The sequence below is a fragment of the Myotis lucifugus genome, unplaced genomic scaffold, assembly GCF_000147115.1.
Source record: "Myotis lucifugus unplaced genomic scaffold, Myoluc2.0 scaffold_352, whole genome shotgun sequence".
Taxonomy (NCBI): Eukaryota; Metazoa; Chordata; class Mammalia; order Chiroptera; family Vespertilionidae; genus Myotis; species Myotis lucifugus.
The window spans coordinates 984775-1001326 of NW_005871400.1; the positions used below are offsets into that span (position 1 = coordinate 984775).

A 16552-nucleotide genomic window follows, 5' to 3' on the forward strand; every position below is an offset into this window, starting at 1 on the left:
CTCTGGGAGGAGGCTCTGAACGCCCCCGGTTGGTGTCTGTGGGCTCAGGGAGCCGAGAGCGCACGTGGAGGGCAGGGGCGTCACGCGTCCTGCAGCAGCGGGAGCGGGGCAGGGGGCGAGGCGGGGGCACGGAGGGACCGCGCACGGGAAGGCCTGCTCTGCGCTCCACGCGTGGCCAGGGGGCGGGGCGGGGGTCCACGGGCTCAGAGCACACGGCCCGGGACGGAGCTCGGCTCCTGCCCGGAAGCCAGAGCGGGGAGGGCGGCCGGAGGGGTGACCTGAGACGCGCAGGAGGATGCGCTCCTGCGGGCCCTGGGAGCTCTGCACGGGGTGACAGCGGCACCGGGGCGCCTGGGAGCCGGCGCAGGGCAGGGCGGCAGCCCGGGAGGCGGGGAGGGTTGCCGTCCTGGCGGAGCGCCGCCGCAGGCCGGGCTGGGAGGCCCACCTTCCGTTATCCGGGGCCCTTTTGTTTTAGGCGTTCGGCCTCATCAAGGGGGCCCGCGTGGGCCTCCTCATCGACGCGTCCGCCCTGGGCGGGGGCCCCCGGGGAGAAGCCTTCCAGCGCGACCTCACGGTGAGTCGGGGCGCAGGCCCGGAACGCCCCCCTCGCCCCCTGCCCGTGCGGGCGCCCCCGTCCCCTGCGGGCGCCGGGCTTTGTTTCTCGCAAAAGCAGATGATTTGTCTCCCCAAGAGCAGCTCTCACCTCGTTGGCGCACACAGTTCAGGAGCCCCCTCCGAGTATTTCCCCGGCGGGTGAGCTCCTAGCTTCTCCCCAGAGCAGCCCGCTCCTGCCTCTCTCCCCACCCTGGTTCCTGGGAGCCCAGCCCCGCTCAGGCGCCCAGCCTGCCCTGCTCTCTCCGGCCTGCCCGCCTGTAACTGAGGCTGAGCGCTCTACATGGAGTCAGACCTCAGCCCCCCATCGCTCTCGGGCTCTGTGACTGCATTACTAATCCGCCTGCGCCTTGGTTATCTCATCTGTAAAATGGGGGTGACCACAGTGGCCTCACAGGGCTGCCAGAGGAAGACAGGGCTTCATTCAAGCTCCATGCTTGGTATAAAGTCTGGCATAGAAAAGACTTTCCTCTCGGAAATCAATAAAAAATATATATTTTCTTAAAGAAAGACCTCTGAGGTCCCTGTAAAGTAACCTGTGGAGGGAAAGGAGGGGCTTTCTGTGGGGACCTTAGCAGCAAGAGCCAGTTCAAAGACTGCAGAGTCCAACCTGGGCCGGTCACCCAGACCTGTGCTGGTCTCCGTCGGTGACTGGGAGGCCGCCGGTGCAGGCTGGCCTCCAGGGTCCTCAGGGCTGTGTCCAAAGACCTGGTCTAGAGCAGCCAGCACAGGCTGTGTTGGTGGCAGAGGTGAAATTCCCAGCTCGGGGGAGAGGGGGAAGGAGACATTTTACTCTTGGATGTTCACCAACTACAGCTTAAGAACATCGACCAAAAAGGCTGGCGTTGTGCCTGTTGCTCCATCCCCAACTCACATGCTTGGAGGGAAGTTACTGCCCCCAGTCCCCCTTCTCCCTCTCGGGGCCACAGTGAAGGGTTCAACCACAGCGCACATTGAGACCAGTAGCCAAGACACACACACATCCCACCACACTTCTGACCAGGTGGGCCGCAGCCCAAGGCGCTGCTCCGGGAGGAGTGGCCGTCTGCAGGGTGGTGGGGTGAGGGTGTTGCCTGGTGGAAAATGAGGCACTCACAGAGGGACATTCAGGGATTCCAGAAACGGAGAGGACGGGAAGGGAAGGGTTTAGGTGGGTAATGGTACGGGGCAATCAATGGGTCTGTGCTGGCTGTCACTTCCTGAGCCAAATGAATCGTTTTAGCGAATATTCCACCCTGCGGGAGCAGGGAGAGCAGCAGGTCAGCCACAGAAATCTGCTCTGCATCCACCATAAGCCGGCTGCTTATATTAGATAGAAGGACAAGGATTACATGGGGAAGGAGGCAAAGGGTATGCCATGTGGGCAGTTTGCAGGTAGGCAGAGGGCTGGGCCTTCAAAGGGCTGGCGCTCTAGTTTCTGCAGCAAAGTTGTTCATCTTCCCCTGGTGACAGGCAGCTCCAGGTGGGGAGGATGGGCTGCACCTCCAGGTCAGCTCCCAGGTCCTGAGTGCGGCTGCCAGCCAGGGTAGAATGTGCCTTCCTTAATCAGAGCAAAACAATCACGGTTAACAGAGCAGGATTGATATTTCTTACAGTTCTAGCTGGTTCCTCACATTCTATCGCTGCCCCTGTCATTTCCCCACTGCTGTTTCCATCATCTCATGTCTATGAGATTAGTTTTAGATGAAAAATCTCATCCTGCTGGACTGCACTTGCTTCTGCCTTAGCAGTTCGTGGGGAAGGAATACAGCAAAGGCAGGATCTCAAAAGAGGAAGACATTGAATACAGCAGCAGGCTGTCAGACTACAAAAAACAAACAGGAGAAAACTAAAAAGAATTCCTGTGGCCCAGACAGGCTGGGCAGCCAGGAAATTAGGTTGGCTAAGTCCGTTCCCAAAAACCCTTCTCGTTGTTTACCTTGGAGATGGTTTCCCTAATTTGTTGAATGTTGTTTTCTATTAATTGAGAATTGTCAGAAAGATTAAGACAGCACATTCCTTTACATTCCTCACAGTCGTGGTTTTGCTGCAACAGCAAACCTATTGCTGCCGGATCCTCTAGCACTGCCTCCCTGGCCTGGCTCAGCTCTTGATTCAGCCCACGTTCAGCCCTGTAAGTGGCATTCAGGGCTTTACCTGCCTCAAGCCAGCCGGGTCACTTCTGCATTGAGGGAGCTGCCACTCCCAGCATAACAAAGAGGTCAGAGCCATAGTCAGCAGGGCTCCCAGGGGAGATCGTCGGTGCAGTCTGCTGCCACGGCCGTGGGAAGGTCTCTTCTGGTTCGGACCCTGTGATGCTTCTGGGGCCAAGACAGTCAGTCGTCCTACGGAACAAGCCCCCGGTGCTGCAGGCAGGGATATATGAGTAAACAGTCACCCCACATATCAGAAACCAGCGGCTGGCAGCTTGGCATGTCCATTTCTGTAAGGAAGGGTGAAATTATGAGAACCACTCACATTGTAGTTATTAGATATTTAAAGACAAAAACTAGAACACCCAGCAAAAGTGAGACATTCACTACAGGAAATGATTGCAGCAACCTTTAGAGAAAATATTCCGGCATCCTTTTCCCAGACAGTGGGTCCCAATGCATAAAGGTCTGCATCTATGACTTTCTCCCTAAAATGAATAGATTAATTCTATATATTAGCAATGTGTCCAGGCAAAATGTAAAGGTCCGTTCCATATAAGTTCCTCCATTGCCAACTTCAGAGCAGTTGGAGTGGGGAGAAGCACGTCTCAGTGTCTAGTCCATTTCTCCTCCGGTTGGCCCATCGTCCTTGCTCTGCTCATGTCCAACTGCCTACCACATCCCTCAAGGATCTTGGCTCTGAATTCTTTCATGGAAAAGGGGTATAGAGTCTCTTCTGAAACTACTTCATGCTGAGGAGGGGCGGAGGTTTCTTTCAGAGCCAAGAGATCCTTGTTGTCTGTCAGAGGGACGATGAGGCCTGGGCGTGGAAGGAGGTGGCATGGTGTCTAGAGATGGTATTCCCTAAGTACTTGTAGGGCTTGTTACCTGGTAGAGATAAACTGTGTTACAAAATTTAGTACTATTGGGCAAAAATTAGAAGAGCAAGAATTATGGCAAATGGTCTGGTGGAAGGATAAAAACATTTCAATTTTAATAATTCTCCCTAAAATCACCCTCATTTTTATTAAAGAGCCAAATTAATACCAATTTATTTACTTTAGTAAGTCTAGTTGCAATTTGGTCTGATTGTTTGCATGAACACAATAAGAATAACAGTTGATCAGCTAGGATATATATATATATATATATATATATATATATATATATATATTGCTGGAATCTCATGATCAAGCTTCAATTAGCCCCACAGGGCAAAGAACCTAAGCCACCTAGCTGCTATTAGGTTTTCCTGCAATACCTCTGTATTCACGCCCCTGGATGAATTCAAGTTGAAGTCCCCAATGATGTCTTGAGGTTCCTTCCTTGCCATCTCTCAGGAAAGTAAGCTTTGTTCCATACCTGGAAAGACTGCCATGAACCATGTGACCAAGCAAGGTACCAGGCTTATCTCCAAGGGGCTCTTGTTAGCATCATTCCTTAAAGCTTTCTGGTGACAACCAGAGTCCAGTATGTTAGACATGACATTCCAAAGTCTTTCTTAATAAAACCATAACTGGAAACTGGTCTTATTGAATTCATGCAAAGAAATGTTTTGCCATGACTCATTAAGAATTGCCAAATTCCGGAGGGATCCGGTAGGGAGAAAAATATAATTTACCAAATTGCTTTAAAAATGCTTCCTATATCTGGAAAAAAGTTCAAGAATCAGCAATACTTTCAACAAAAGTTACAAAAACTATATAATTATTTTCAGTTCATTCAGTCCCATAGTCAATTATTTGTTTCTTCTGATTTTTCCTGCCAATATTTCTATAAATTCAGATACTCTATAGAGTTCTGATAATTTTTATCCAGTTTGAAGGGGGTGATATGAAAATGTCAGAGTCCTTTCCATGGATCCCTCAGAAGATGTAACATTTTTCCAAACACACTATAATAAAACAGCAACTGTCTCTAAATGACAAGAAGAAATTTAAAATGACACGGATATTGATTGATTATAATGCAAATGACATGGAATCTTGTTCTTTCTGCAAAACACAATATTCCACAATGTTAAAACTAACAATCAGTTATAACTGAAAGCATATCAGAATCTATTTTAATAATATGCATATATAAATAGAATAGAGTTATTTCTTTATTTGACAAAGCTTCCCATGTACCTGAAGTATAAAATTTTCCTTCATAAAGAAAGAAAGGCAATTTCTTGAGGCATTCCAGGGCCTATTTCTTAACATTAAAACCCTGGGAAAGTTGTCAAACTTATTTTACCAAAAGATTATATATCATCATCATTATTATTATGAAGCAGTATTAGATGTTTATTCTTTCAAAGTGACAAAAGGGTATTAAACACAAACATGGGCAAGCAAAACTTTAGTTCCCACAATTAAGATCACTTCTTAAAAGTAATTAAGTATCTGATTAAAATAACAGAATGTATAATTATTTCAATAATTTATAGAACTATTGCTTCCCAGCTGCTCTGAGTTCTAAATATTCTTCTGAGTCCCACTAATGACTATGCCAAGTATGGGGGCAGGTTCCTTCTCGAACCCTGCCCGCTACAGTAACTGTTGGGTCCGAGCCCCTCTGCCAGGGGCTGGGCCTTCTTGGATGCCTGGTCTGAGATGGAGAAGCCATGAGAAGTTGTGGGTGTATAAGAATGGGTTTGGCTCAGTGGATAGAGGTCAGCCTGTGGACTGAAGGGTCCCAGGTTTGATTCCGGTCAAGGGCACATGCCTGGGTTGCAGGCTCAATCCCCAGGAGGGGGCATGCAGGAGGCAGCAGATCAATGATTCTCATCACTGATGTTTCTTTCTTCCCCTCTCCCTTCCTCCCTGAAATCAATAAAAAATATATTTAAATAAAAAGAAAAAAGAATGAGTCTTTATTGTAGAAGCCAGTGGCCATATCGCCATCAGATAAAACAGTTCTTCACAACAGTCCCATACAGGCAGCCACACACCTACATCTTTCCTAGGAAGCAACATCAGCCTCTGCCCACAACTAATATCTGAGCAGCGCACGCTGCCCCTAGACTCACTGCCTATCCGAGGCACCTGAGCTCTTGACTCTCTGGCCCTCCCCTCTCTCAGCCTTTCCTGCACTCCTCTTGCATAATCATCATCATAAGCAGCAGCAGCACACTGGCTGGTCAGAAACGTATTATGCCACTTAGACAAAAGAGGCCAGTTGCCAACAGTGACATCAATCATTTGCGTTATAGAAGGGCACAGTGTACCGTGAGATCGCTGTGGCCTTGCAGCTGTGTAGTCCTTGGATATTCTGATTAAGGTTCCCAGGTTCAGCCCTAGCTGGTTTGGCTCAGTGGATAGAGCATCGGCCTGCAGACTGATCCCAGGTTCAATTCTGGTCAAGGGCACATGCTCAGGTTGCGGGCTCAATCCCCAGTTGGGGGCATGCTGGAGGCAGCCGATCAATAACTCCCTCTCATCATTGATGTTTCTATCTCTCTCCCTCTCCCTTCCTATCTGAAATCAATAAAAAATATATTATATATTAAAAAAGATTCCCATGTCCAGAGTGGCCTTGGCCGTCCAGCATGCTGTCAACAAGGCCTTTCACACTCTGCATTGTCTGGACTACCCACACTGGGCAAATACAGAAAAAACTGTTTCCCTTCTAACAGAATGGAAAAGGAGTAAACAAATTCTGTACTAGCTTACTTTAGGTTCACTTCTTAATTAAACTATTCAGAGTACCTATAATTTCCTTTTAAGATTTCTCCTCACAATCCTTCTATAATTTTCACAAATCTCCTTATTCATTTAGCTTTAGAACAACTTAATTTCCTTTTCCTTTCAAAAATGCATCTTTATACTTCATGCCTTTTATTACTAAAACCATACAATTTTTTTCCAATTAGTTAGAATTTTTAACTCTTAGAAACCTTAAATTTTAGGTGACAAGTAAGTACTTAACATTTCTCAGATTAGCAATGCATTCACATTTTACAGAGATAGAATTCAAATAAAATACATGACATATTCATTAATAGATTCAAACCTATCTTCTATATTCTCTGTAATAAAAATCCAAAAGTAGGCAAACTCAGTATCCTGTTATTTCAAAATACCTAGATATTTAATAATTTTTACTATTTAACGCAGCAAACTCCAAAGTTCTGTTACCAAAGACTTTGGACAACTGTTTGGGCACATATAATCATCACTGAAAGCTTGATCGTAAATCCTTCATTCTAGTTGCATATATTTACTATGTCTTAACAGCTTTGAGATTTTAAGCCAATTATTATTACCCAAGGCGTTTTTTTGACAACAGGGGTAACTCATGGGCTTATTCTGCTTTACAAACGGGGAGTGGCCCCCACTGCTCCTTTGCAGCTGCTGGAGGGCACGTCTGCATCTGGAGAAAGACTTGGGGGTTATTTCCCACATCTTTCTTTCTGAGTTGTCTGTAACAACATGAAGTCTTGCATATAAGAAGAGATCTTTAAACAACAACAACAGAAACAAGCGAGCAAACACCTGTGCAGTAAATCAATGAATATTCTCAAAAGGCTGGCCTGGGACATTGGCCTTAGAATCTTGTCACACTAACCCAGCACAGCAAATGGCGAGAACTCTCCCCAGCTAAGAGTTTCTGGCGGCTGATGCCTTGAAGTTCCTGCAATCCCTGCCATGAGCAGCTGGGGCCCCAGCAAAGTGGGAAGTGCCCCATCCTTAAACAAATTAACCCAAACAACAGGGACACAAGGCAACAGTCAACAGAGACACTCCTACATACAATGTTTACAGGCGTGCCCAACCCACAGGCATGAGCTTCACACCTTGTCCTTGTCTATCGACACAGACCCCACAGAATGCCCGGCGTTTAAAAAACCACTGAAGCAGAGCAATGCCCCTTGTTGCAGAGGGATGTGGCTAAGGGCCATCCGGAGCTGACCAGGCTCACCCAGTGAATGCACGCCTTAAGTCCAGGCGAGAGGCAGGACAGCGCCTCCCATGACACACACAGCACACACAGTACATGCTTCCTCACAAGGAAGCCCAGACAGGAAGCAGCCACTGCTGCTCGTGCCATGCAAACACGCTGATCCGCCTACAAAAACACTCGATTCCTCCCATCTAGGTCTTAGGCGAGACGACGGGGATTGCTGAGGCTGTGGCCGGGACTCAAAACAGGAAAATTCCTGGCAGCGCTGCAAATAAGGGTCCAAGCCTCGGCCCTGGATCCCCCAGTCCAGGCAGCAAGCGGGGTTCCCGGTATTCACCCAGGAGCCCCTCGCTTACCTCCCTTCGTGGTCGCCAGAATATGTAACGGACAATCAATGGGTCCGGGCTGCCTGTCACTAGAGCCATTGAAGCAGAGACAGGACTGAATCCTGTGAGCGTTTATTCCAACACTGCCGGCCGCAGGGAGAGCAGCAGGTCAGCCGTGAAAGTCTGTTCTGCACCCACCATAAGCTGCTGCTTATATTGGGCAGGACACGGATTATAGGGGAAGGCGGCAAAGGGTGTGCCAAATGGGCAGTTTGCGGTAAGCACAGGACTTGCCTTCAAAGGGCTGGCGATTCTGGTGTCTGCAACAAAGTTGTTCATCTTTCCATGCAAATAGGCAGCTAGAAACGATGGGCTGCGCTTCTGGGTGAGCGCCCGGCCCCCAGTGAGAACTGCCAGCCAGGTTAGAATGTGCCTTCCTTAATCAGAGCAGAACTATCACGGTTAACAGAGCAGGGTTGATATTTCTCACAATTCTCGCTGGTTCCCCAACATCCTGTTTCTGCCCTGGCAATAGTACGCTTGAAAGGAGATTCAAGTGGGCGCCAAGGGGGCGCAGGCGGCTCTTTGTCAGGCTTTCCTCTATTTCCTTGGGTTGGGGAAAGAGCAGGAGTTCATGCAAACTACCCCCCCTCCTCCCTGGGTCCTCCGGGCGTGGTGCCATCTCCAGTTCTTTCCCCCGACTTTCCCACAGTGCCCTCCCCCCTTTACAGTTCCCGCGTTGGCTCCTACTGCGCCTGTGCTCAGAAAAATGACCCTTCCCGCCCTCTCCAGTTAATCTGGTGGGCCCACTGATCCCTGGAGTGGCCCTGAAGCTGTCTGTCCTGCCTAGTCAAGTAGGCGGGATCCCTGGGTGACTGTGAAACTGCCGGTCCTACTCGATCCTGCTTAACCAGACGCCTGGCTCCCTCCTTCCATTAGTGACTGACTCCCTCCTCTGACACTCTGTCCACCAGAGCCTCATTGATGAGCAGCTGAGCCACAAGGAGAAGCTGTTCGTCCTGACCTTCGGCACCACCACCAGCGCCCTCTGGCCAGACCCCGTGGACGTCAGCGCCTCCAGGTGAGTGGCTACCTGGCCAGGGTGTTCACTTGGTCATTTTCCTCCTGAGCGTTAGTTTCTTTAGTGCATGATTCAAGCGCAAACCCAAGACCCCATCAGTAAGTAAATACAGAGAGGCAGCTCACAAAAGCAGAAACTCCAGGAGCCCATCACTTTTGGGAAAGAGTCACCCTCACAAGCAGCCACCAAATGAGAAGAGCAGACGACCACGAGACACCACTTCTGTCCAGCAAACTAGGGGGCAGTTTTGTTGCTATTTAGAGAGAGGGCGGGAGGAGCATGGACTGGGAGCCTCCGGCATGTGTCCCACCCGAGGGAACCTGCCACCGAGGCATGTGCCTGACCAGGAGTGGAACCCACAACCCCTTAGTGAAGGGACAGTGCTCCAACCACTGCGCCAGCCCTCCAGGGCCCCCTGCTCGTGTCATAGCGACACAGTGTCCCGCTGCATAGATGCGCTACGACCTCACCAGCCCTGTATTTGGGAGCTCCTCGTTTGGGGGAGCAGTGAGAGGGAAGGTAGGTAAGAGTTTCTATTTACACCACTAAGTAAAAACGTCTTTTCCGTGAAGGAGGTATCTTTGACCCCTGCCATGTGCCAGGCACCCTCATGCGCTGTCTTAGTTAGTATTTGTGGCCAGTTCCCATTTTGCAGGTGAGGAACCTGTGACTCAGGTTAGGGACGTGCCCCAAGCAGCGGCGCCAGAGTCCAGGGAAATGCAGGAGCGCGGGCTCCCGGGACGGGGTCTCCTCCCGGCACTGGTTGCAAAGAGGCCCCTGCGAGCAGAGAAGGGCTCGGCTCCAGCAGGGCTGGCTCTGAACCCGGCTCTGACAGCTCCGGGTGGCCTTGGCCAGCCCTTCACCTCCCTCATGAGCAGAATGAGGCCGAGGGCGCCTGCCCCTCACTGAGTTGTGAGGATGACATGAAAAGCGAGCGCCTGGCCTGTGGCAGGTTCTCAGTGCAGACAGAGTTGTTGCTGTGGTGTCCACCTTAGTTAGACCCCGTCTCCACTGTCCCAACTGGAGGTGAACTGGAGGTCGTCCAGCCAGCAGTTCCTCACCTCCAGTCACGCCTGGACTGCGTGATGTCCATCATGTCCCTGCCACGTGTTCCATCACTTACTCTGCACCCCTGGCTCAGCTGTCCATTTTCCTCCTATCAACCCCATTTCCTGTGGAAGGAGCTCCCATCAGCACCATCGCTGGGATGGCCGGAGTCCTTGCCACAACTAGAAAGTGGACAAAACATAATCTAAGGAAAGCACAGAAAATGGTGATGTTAATCCCAGCGGGAGACCTATTGACCAGGAGGTGCTAGGCCTGGATTTGTTCTTTCTCTGTGTAAAAGGGGGACGCACTCTACCTGGTTTGGCTCAGTGGCTAGAGTGCCGGCCCCAGGACTGAAGGTCTCAGGCTCGATTCCGGTCAAGGCATGTACCTTGGCTGCAGGCTGGATCCCCCACTCAATCTCTCTCTCTCTCTCTCTCTCTCTCTCTCTCTCTCTCTCCCTCCCTCCCTCCCACCTCCCTTCCACTCTCTCTAAAAGTCAATGGGAAAATATCCTCAGACGAGGAAGGATTAACAACAACAAAAAGGGAGAGCCAATAGTTATAATAAGGAAAGACAGGTTTCTAGCAACAAGCTGAGATTTTGGTTTTTTTATATCAGACTGAAAAGAAATGGAAAGAGCAGAACTCTCTCACTAGCACCATGTGAGGTGTTTAACCAAGAAAGCCTGCGCTGTCCTTTTCCCTGTCCCCAGTGGTGTGCGCCCCATCCCCGTGCGGCGGCCTCGCAGCCGCTCCCCCAGAGGCCTCTGAGCGTTCGGGGTTACCGCCACGCTTCGGGCTGCAGGCTGCCTCCCAGAGTTCGCCAGACCCTCTGACAATAGAGTCACTAAGCTCTGGTCCTAGAGTCGAACCTGTTTGATTCTGTGTTGCCAGTTGGTTAGTATCATCCTAACTCTGAGCCTCAGTCTCCTCATCTATGAAATGGGAATAGAGGCATTCCCTCAGAGAGCTATCCTCAGGCTCAGATGAGCGGGCGCTGGTCCTGGTGGAGCTGTGACCAGGTTGCTGGCCTCCCTCGCTGTCTCCTCAGCCTCCAGGAGCTCAGACTCTGGGTAAGGAAGCCGCAGCCGGAAGGAGGCAGCAATCTGCTCCAAGCCCTGAGGAAAGCCTGCGCTCTCAAGGGGCTGACTTCTCTGGTGACCATACTGGGAAGCTGGTAGGTCTCCTTTCCTCAGTGGGTAACAGACTACATGGAGGGGCCACGAACCGGGGTTAGAAGAAAGAGCATCACGCATGACTCCTGACACATGCCTGACGGACGAGCCAGCTCAGGGCTGCCAGAGCGGCCAGGCCTGTGCTGTGCCCGCCCGCTCCTCACACGGGTGACCTGGGACACGGGTGGTTGGCTGGACCCTGCAGATGTTCCCTGGAAATGATCACTTTGCTCTGAAATGTCCTCATGCCGGGCGCCCCCTTATCTTCCTCCGTCTTCTCCCCAGCCCAGACCAGCCTCCTGAAATCCTGTCTGACTACATCCAACAGGCCACCCTGGGCAGGGGCCTCCACACCCACCTTGTCACCTACCAGTGCGAGGACCGGGTGCCCCCCGTAAGTACCCACGGCTTTCCTGGTGAGGGGCAGCCTGGGCGACCTGCGTGGACAGGCCCCGAGCTGTGGGCCAGAACACGTTCTCCCCCGGGTCGGAGGGGACGTGCTGGAGGCTGGAGAGGCTGGGCAGGAGAAAGCTGTCGGAGTATTGGCGGGGCCTGGAGGGTGACCGCGCCATCCCGCAGGCTGTCCTGAAGAACCTCGCGGAAGCTGTTGGGGGCCACTACCACTGCTACACCCCAGAGTCGGAGGTAAGCCACTGCCCGCTGCCCTCACCCTGCCGCTGCCAGGGTGCCTGGGGCCCTGGGCCAGGGCAGGCCAGGCTGCGTACTCGCTTCCCTCTGGCCCCAAGCTCATGGGCTTACACAGGTCTAATCAGGTGCAGATGAATGTGTGGGAAGAACAGGAAGTCACAAGAGATCCTGTGGTTAGATGTGTGATGGGCTCCTTGCACACCGTGAGGCTGCAGGCGTTTGAAAGCCTCGTGGGTAGAGTCCTGAGTCTGACCAGTTGCCGCCATGTGGGCCCCAGCAAAGCTCTGAGTCTGCATCAGGGGCCCCAGTTCTCTCCTCGACAGCCCCCCTCCCCGGCTCCTGCCGGGATCCGCAGCAGTCATTGCTGAATGAGCAGTCAATCCTGTACCAACCCACCATCCCTGTCCTTGCCCCGTTACCTGTGTCCACAATGGAGGCAACACCAGCAAATGTGTGTAAACCCATTTGGCAGACAGAATGCAGCCACCTGGGCAGCTCACAGGCTGCCTGGCCTGCTCACGGCTCAAGCTGCGAGTCAGAGGAGCATGTCCAGGAGGAGCCGCCGCCACGGACGTTCTTCTCAGCAGCGCCCTCTTGTGCCCTCATTGCCCAGGTTCTGTGTGCAGGGGTCACAGCCGACAGGCGCTGGGAGGCCCAGTAAATAAATGATTTAAGAGAGATTAAGAGAGATTTCATCGTAAAGCCTGTGGTCCTCTTGGCGTATCTGCTCTCTTTTTTTTAAAAATTTATTTTATTGATTTTTTACAGAGAGGAAGGGAGAGGGATACAGAGTTAGAAACATCGATGAGAGAGAAACACTGATTAGCTGCCTCCTGCACACCCCCCACCGGGGATGTGCCTGCAACCAAGGTACATGCCCTTGACCAGAATCGAACCGGGGACCCTTCAGTCCACAGGCCGACGCTCTGTCCACTGAGCCAAACCGGTTAAAGCTGTTTTTCCACTCTTGACAGAGATACGGATATCATGAATGTCACTGTCTTTAACAAGAGCAAAACACCAGTGTGAGGAGATAATGCCTGATGACTGACGGGGGGCAGCAGGGAGCACAGGGCCTGCAGCGCAGCCCGGCCAGGCCCTGCTCCGTGGGAATGTGGCCCAGGCTGCCAGGTCCTCCGACTTTTTCAAGAAGAGCCAGAAATCCGGGTTGTTCTATGCTTGTTATTTTTTACATTCAAAATAATGAAGTGAAAGTCACATGACAAAGTCAGCCGCCTCACAGTGGACTTATACAGTCACAGCGCATGCAGCGCCGCCGCCTCCTGTTCCAAACGCTCCCATCTCCCCAGAGGGAAGCGCCAACCACCAGGCAGCCACCCCACTTCCCCGCCCGCGGCTCCTGGCAGCCACCATGCGTCCGGCCTCCCTGGGCTTGCTCGGCCCGGACATCTCACTTAAACGGAGCCCCATTCCTCTCGTGGCTGCTGTCACTCAGGCAGTGTCTTCCAGGCCCACCCATGTTGCAGCCGGTGCAGGGCACCACTCCTGGTCCCGGTGAGAATGTTCCATTTCCTGGTCTGCTCGCACTCACCAGTCGGTGGCCATCTGGGTGGCTCCCATGGGGCAGTGTGAGCTGCCACAGGGGCTGGTGTACAGGTGTCCGCGCCCCGTTTTCCAGGGTTTGAGGTGGATACCGAGAGGGCAACGCGGGGTCCTAGGCAATTCTGCTTGTTTTTGCGAGGAGCCACCACACCGTTTTCCACAGCGGCTGCACCTTTCACACTCCACCCGCAGCGCACAAGGGTCTCGAGTCTTAGCATCCTGGCCAACATTGATTATAGTCCTTTCAAAATTATCATTATTATGTAGCCCTAATAGAGGGTGTCAAGTTTCTTCACAGTTTTAAGGTTAGGCAACCCTTCACTTGTCTAAGCGCCGCGGGCCAGTGCTGTCCGTGGGACACGGCAGGTTTGGGAGCTCTGCCCGCGCATGGGCCAGGCCACGCGTCAGGTTTAATGTAAGGCAGGTGCTGGTCGCTGCCTGCCTCTGGCCTGGGCTGCTGCGGGCGGGCGGCCAGGTGGCCTCCAGCTGGCTTCCTGCTCCTAACACCCCCAGATCTGTGCCAGCCCCGACATCGAGGAGCTGCTGGCGGAAATGCAGAAGGCCCAGAGCCTCCTGAGCCACGTCCACGCCCTGCACCAGAGCGCCGCTTGCCCGGAGCTCAGCGGCCTGATGAAGGAGGTAGGTGGGCGGGAAAACTCTGAGACCTTCTCGGGAGGCTGCCAGCTGGCCTCGCTCCACTCTCCTTCCTCACCCCTCCCCCCCGCCCCCCTCCTGGAAGTGAGAAGAGGCAAAGCCTCTCGCTCTGAGCTGGGTGGGCCCCGGGCCTCCCACTGTGCCCGAGGGGCCCGGTGGGTCTTCTGAGAAATTGGGCATTTCCATCGCTCCTTCCCCCAGCGTGGTGCGTGACGAACATCGCCCCGCACAGAGTAGGCTGTCTGAGATGCCTCCCCAGCCCTCCCTCAGGGCCAGCGTGCTGCGCAGCGACAGTTAATTTATCGAGGGCAGAACAGCACGTTCACCATAAAGCGCTGGGTGCTGCTTAGACGCTGCTCTGTGGACAGAGCGCTGGGAGGCGGCGTCTTGGCCGGGGCAGGAGAGCAGCCGTCCACCACGGCATCCAGTCACGACCACAGCGCTCATCTGCTGAGCGCGAGGGAAGCGGGCGGGTGCTGGATTCTCTGAGGGACTTGTCTGCTCCTTCAGCGGCAGCGGATTGTCAGGCGTGTTACCAGCCCATCTTACAGATGAGCAAACTGAAGCCAGCAGGTTAACCAACGGCTCTGACTGACCCGGGTCTGCAGGGCGGCCACACCCTTGTTAGAGTTTCCCAAAGTGAAATGTATGTACTATGTGGGGTTCACAGATGATTGTAAGGCGATACATAGATTAATATTTTTAATGTTATATGTTTAAATCTACTCATCCATAGATCTTTCTAAAATTATTTAAGTACCAAAAAGGAGTCTGTTTTTGAAAGCAAATTAAATTGAATATTAAAACACTTTAATGCCATATGTTTAAATTAAAAATAAACTGGGTAGATAATAGCGCAGTGGTATTCAGATATAGCAAAATTCATGAGAGCGGTGCTCAGGTGTACAGTCTGGGAGTTGCTGTTCTACGTTTCGCTTCTACCTGAGCTGTGTGAGTTAGTCTCTCAGAACCTCAGCCGTTCAGCTTATAAACGTGGGCAGAGAGGCTAGGCCGGCCCCGAGCTTCCACGTGGCTGGTGCAGAGCTGCTCTCGGTTCCCTGAAGCCTGGGGTTGGGGACACGAAGGGGCCACTCAGCAGGAGGCCAAGGTGAGGACCCTAATGGATAAGGATGGAGAAGCAGCAGGAAGATGAGCACACGAAAGAGGAAGTGAATTGTTGGGCACATCTTTCTCCTCCCCTGGAATTCCCAGAAATCTCCAGGAAGGGGGTGAGGGTGTGGACGGTGAGGGGGGAGGCAAACTGTCTTTAACAAGATGCCCCTGGGGGCGCTGTGGGTGGGAGACTGAATACTCAGCAGCTCTAAAGTGTGGCTATGTGATGAGGAGTTTTCATTTTAATTTAGATTTCCACAGAGATTGCCAAAGGGCCACTCAGAGATCTCCTGCCTAAACCCCCAAAGCACGAAGCTCCCCTCACAATTGAGTTCCCAAACTTGGACAAGACTTCTGCAGAATGGCTCAAGGTCAATGGCCTAAGAGGTAAGTCCCCGAGGAGGGTGGGCCGAGAGCGAAGGTCCCTGACTTGGGCACAGGCCCTCTGGGTCTTCACGCGGTCCTTACAGCCAAGAAGCTGAGCCTTTACCAGGTCCTGGCGCCCAACGCGTTCGCTCCCATTGAGGAATTTGTGCCTATTCTCCAGAAAACGGTGTCGTCAACTATCCATGAGGTGACTCAGACTCCGGTCTCTCCATCCTCTGCGGGGAGCTCCTCTGTGGGGAGCTCCTCTGTGGCATCTCCCTTCATAAATGTTCAGAAACAAGAGTCAAGGCAGAGCCCGAGGAGCAGGGCCTGTGGGCCCTGAGCGGTCCCGGCTCTCCTCCCACCTGAAAAGGAAACGTGGGAGGTGGGGCAAAGGGAGGGAATTGGGAACCACCGTCCCTCCGCTGTGGAGGGGTTCCTCCTCCCCACTCAGAACACACTCGCTCTGTGTGTCCCCACTGTACCTGGCACAGACTCCTGCCATAGCTCCTAATGTGTCATCTGTGTATTTGTTACATGTCCAGATCTCACCAGGTTATGAACCCTTTAAAAGAAAAAACTCTGTATCTCTAATAGGTAGTACAAGTCAGCAGTTAATGAATGTTTACTGGATGACTGAGTGGATGGAGCAAGGAAAGGAAGGATGAACGGGTAGATGGATGAAACTGTTGATGAATGCATGGACACATAGGCGGATGGATGGATGGGTGGATGGATGGAAGGACATGTGAACAGATAGAAGGAGAAATGGAAGGATGAATGACATGATAGAATAAAAAAGATAAAAGGATGAAAGTAAGGATGGAAAGATGGAAAATGGAAGGACTAATGAATGGAAAGATGGAGAATAAAAGAAAAGAGAGATGGATAATTCACTCAGTGGATGGATGAATGACTAGGCAGATGGAAGGATACTTTGAGACAC

General features: G+C 52.2%; 1 protein-coding gene across 1 annotated transcript in view; it reads left to right on the forward strand.

Moving 5' to 3' along the window:
* VWA3A (von Willebrand factor A domain containing 3A) overlaps positions 1–16552 on the forward strand; it is a 65054-nt gene that overhangs the window by 26370 nt on the left and 22132 nt on the right. The window contains exons 3-10 of the mRNA XM_023764833.1: positions 476–574; positions 8932–9038; positions 11139–11264; positions 11548–11656; positions 11842–11907; positions 13987–14112; positions 15492–15627; positions 15711–15814. Of these exons, the coding sequence (XP_023620601.1) occupies positions 476–574; positions 8932–9038; positions 11139–11264; positions 11548–11656; positions 11842–11907; positions 13987–14112; positions 15492–15627; positions 15711–15814 (873 nt within the window). The remainder of the gene's footprint in view (positions 1–475; positions 575–8931; positions 9039–11138; positions 11265–11547; positions 11657–11841; positions 11908–13986; positions 14113–15491; positions 15628–15710; positions 15815–16552) is intronic.